The following is a 3,684-nucleotide window of genomic DNA, read 5'->3' as shown; positions in this document are numbered from 1 at the left end:
GCTTCCAGCTTTTATTCTCCCTATATCAGACTATAATCGGCCAAATTAAAAGAACTGATTTTTTTCTCCTGTGTGCACGTACACGATAGCCAAATTATCCGCTGGTAGTTTTCCCAGCTACTTTGTCTTCAAACTGTTTTCTTATATCGTACAGTACAACACATTCGGCTGCTCGCAGCGGGACCGCCCTTTCTTTTCTTCAGTGATCTATTCATTTGTGCTCTCGCCCTTCTTTTACTCGTGTAGACAAAACACGAAAACAAAAACTATTGACTGTTATGCATCCGGGATCATGAAGTGTTTGTCAGAGTGGAACAGAGAATGGAGAGGGCCCGAGAAAACACGGCCTACTCAGAAAAGTGGAAAAGAGGGCTTTGAAAACTCTTCAAGTGTTCACTTTATTCTCGAAGCATGTTGAAGTAGAAGCCATGAGCAGGGCTTTCACAATGTTTGTGTACGAGGGACTCAATTTCAGGGACATTGTGGAAGAGAAAGCGTTAAAGACACTTGAGATTCTGAAGAAGAAAAGAGTGGAAGGGGAGAGTGGAAAAGGGAGAGAAAGAGATTACGGGTGAAAGAGGTGGGGTGGGCGAAGGGGATAAGAAAGGAACAGAATGAAGTAAATAAAGACACGGGGCGACAGGAAGAGGGTGAGGAAGGGTAGAGAGGTAAAAGGAGAGTCAAGGGGAGGTAAGGGACAGAGAAAGACGGGGATAGAGTTGAAGTGTGTGGGGGAGGGGGGGGACGGCTGCTCGGGAGAGTTTGAGACAAAGGGGACAAACCAGGCATGAAGACAGAGTAATTGTTAGTCGTTTCAAGCTCCAAGTAGAGATTGTTGGCACTTAATACCCGGTGCTCATTGGCACTTAATACCCGGTGCTCGTTGGCACGATCGGTTCGGTTCGGTTCAGTTCGGTTCGGTTCGGTTTGGTAGGAGGGGCTAGCCATATTTGGAAGCGAAAAGCGACCATCGTGGCAAAAACCGAAAGGAGTCGACGCGCCGACGGTGACCCTCAAAGACAAACGCGTTTGTTTTTAATACGGGGTGCCCCTACAGCTGGATCGGGCCGACCGCCCAACTCGGTCGCCTGAAACTGAAAACAAACACGTTTGTTTTTGAGGAAACAATCACGTTTGTTTTAGAGGCGACCGAGCCCGATCGGCCGATCCCATCCGTAGTGGGCACCCCGTATTAAGGCCACGAGTCGTGCGATCGGTTTGTATTAGAGAACCGATCCCCCAATGGACACTGGGTTTAACCGTCAAAATAGACGATAGTGTTTGTGTTCTAAACGTCCACATTTTGTTCCCTGTGATGGTGGCACATGTGGCTAACTTGGCTGATGTCTGTCTAACGATGTCGGTGCCAGTAGACGCAAGGAAGTGATGGATGATTTCTACTTTGTTGTGTCGTTTTGATAGTTCTCTTGGGCATAAATGTGCGCTAAGCAATTATCATCATTATCATTATTATTATTATTATTATTATTATATTATTATTATTATTATTATTATTATTATTATTATTATTATTATTATTATTATTATTATTATTATTAATTATTATTATTATTATTATCATTATTTTTTATATTATCATTATAATCTCTCTTCTGTTTTTAAAAAAGTGTCTATGGTAGTTAGAGTGCAACAGTTCTAGGTCCTATTTCCTCTCGTCCCCTCTAATGTTCCAGTCAATTGAACTTTATTATCTTACTTTCCCCAACACTAGATGTCTGTTATCATGTCCAGTCTGCCTGCATATCTTACTTTTCACCAGCATGTCCTGACCATTATTGTGTCTTTTTGCTGAACATCATTTTAAAAAAAAGAAGAAAAATAACAGAAAAACAAACAAACTAACAAACAAAACAAAAATGTTGATGTGCATCTGTTACCTCAAACAAAACAAGTACATTATTTACTGCCCTTTCTTTCTTATTCATCATCTTGAGGCCGGCAGCTACCTCCGTCTTCCATTGGCTGCTCTCGTCAGCCGACTATCCTCGGATTCTGTAAGTCGATGTCTGTTGAGATCCTGTTCCTCTTGCAGGCATCTTAAAATGTGTCCCAGTAAAAAGTTGTTCCCGCATCCGATCCGGACATTGGCTACTGCCTTGTTAGTGAGACAACTTCCTGGGCCTTCGGCATATTGTGATAGGGTGGCTAGTTCCTTTCCACGCCGCCTTTACTTCCCCAACTCGAAGTCAGGTACCCATTACTACTGGGTGGGCTGGAGGGGGCGAAAAATATCCGTGTCCGAACCGAGGCTCGAACCCGGACTTTCTGCTTCGGAGATGAGCGCACTAACCGCTCCGCCTCAGTGTCCCTGTACATTGTACCATTTTATTCCCTTTGTTATCTCCAGGTTTCTTTCAAATTGGACGTCGTCGCCGAGTCTTCCACTGACGTGAGTGTCAGCTCAGACGACCACGCTGTCATAGAATCAGGTACTACCTGGTCTACCACAATGCTTTTAATTAATTAACTTCGGGATTTGTATTCTTTAAATAAGTCTGAGACAGCTAGCCGGCAGAGATTGATAACCCTAAAATTATAATTTCTTTTAAACATGCGAGATTGTATAGGTTTTATGTCTGTTTCGACACAAAAAAATTATTTAAGCTCCGAACTTAACTACCATCTCCGAAAGGACCGAGTGAAGTGCGAGAATTCGTGTATCGTGCTTTTACCAAGGACAAAACGTCGGGCCAAGCTGAGTCTGGATTCCCCGAACCAGCATTTTCACGGTAACGAGTCCAGTATCCTAATCACTAAAACACAAACGCCGCCACCAAAGTTTGTTATCTGTATGTAGAGATACCTGGCTTCATTTCTTTCTTTCTTTTATTCTTCCTTCCTTTCTATCCTTCTTTCTTTCTTTCTTTGTTTCTTTGTTTCTTTTTCTTTCTTTCTTTCTTTGTTTGTTTGTTTCTTTCTTTGTTTCTTTGTTTCTTTCTTTCTCGAGCCAACCTGTGTGAGACAGATACCACATTCCAGTACAAAAGAGCGTCAAAGGGTCAAATCACTGCAACACAGACCTAGACAGACAAAATAACAGAATTTGAATAGACTACGGATTGCAGAAAGACGAGAGGGGGAGGGGCAAAGCTGCTCGTAAGTCCTTCGGGCTCACAGGTCAATTACGTCGATGAGTGGTTGAGTTGCATCCTAACGACCATATCTCTTCCGGAATAGATTACAATTAGAATAGCATTGGAAAGAAACTAAGGTAGACTAAAGCACGGCTTTCACTTGTCTTGTTTGAGAATCAAGTGTTATTGAGACTGGTTGGATAGGGTTCTCATAAAAACCACTAAAGTATAATATTATCTATTTTAATTTTTCAGCTCAGTTTTCAATGTCCGGCAATAGCATTCAATCTCTCCATATCAAATTCCTTATCTTGGGACTCCAGCTTTTGGGAGTTGATGGATTTCGTCGTTTTTCCTTTTCTTCTATCAAATAGGCCTGGGCAGAAACCGAATAAATTATTCGAATAACCGAATACGAGCCCAAAACTAGGTCTCCGGTTAATTTTTCCAAAAACTAGGTACATAGTTTCTGATTCGTTTTTTTGTTGTTGTTGCTATTGATTCGCTTTGAGAAGCGGAAGAGTGACGTGCCCTTGGCGTTGCACAGAGGGTGTGGGACGGAGGAAAAAGGAGGGGGTGGGCGGGGAGA

The 3,684-nt window shown here is 42.5% G+C and overlaps 1 protein-coding gene across 3 annotated transcripts in view; it reads left to right on the top strand.

Moving 5' to 3' along the window:
* Positions 1-3,684, top strand: part of LOC101856590 — a 21,553-nt gene that overhangs the window by 11,966 nt on the left and 5,903 nt on the right. For all 3 annotated transcript variants that reach the window (XM_005103301.3, XM_005103300.3, XM_035971052.1), the window contains exon 3: positions 2,369-2,450. In XM_005103301.3, the coding sequence (XP_005103358.1) occupies positions 2,369-2,450 (82 nt within the window). The remainder of the gene's footprint in view (positions 1-2,368; positions 2,451-3,684) is intronic.

This window comes from Aplysia californica, unplaced genomic scaffold (genome assembly GCF_000002075.1).
Source record: "Aplysia californica isolate F4 #8 unplaced genomic scaffold, AplCal3.0 scaffold00367, whole genome shotgun sequence".
NCBI classification, from domain to species: Eukaryota; Metazoa; Mollusca; class Gastropoda; order Aplysiida; family Aplysiidae; genus Aplysia; species Aplysia californica.
Note: the sequence above shows the minus strand (reverse complement) of the source record. Positions and strands in the feature narration are given on the sequence as shown.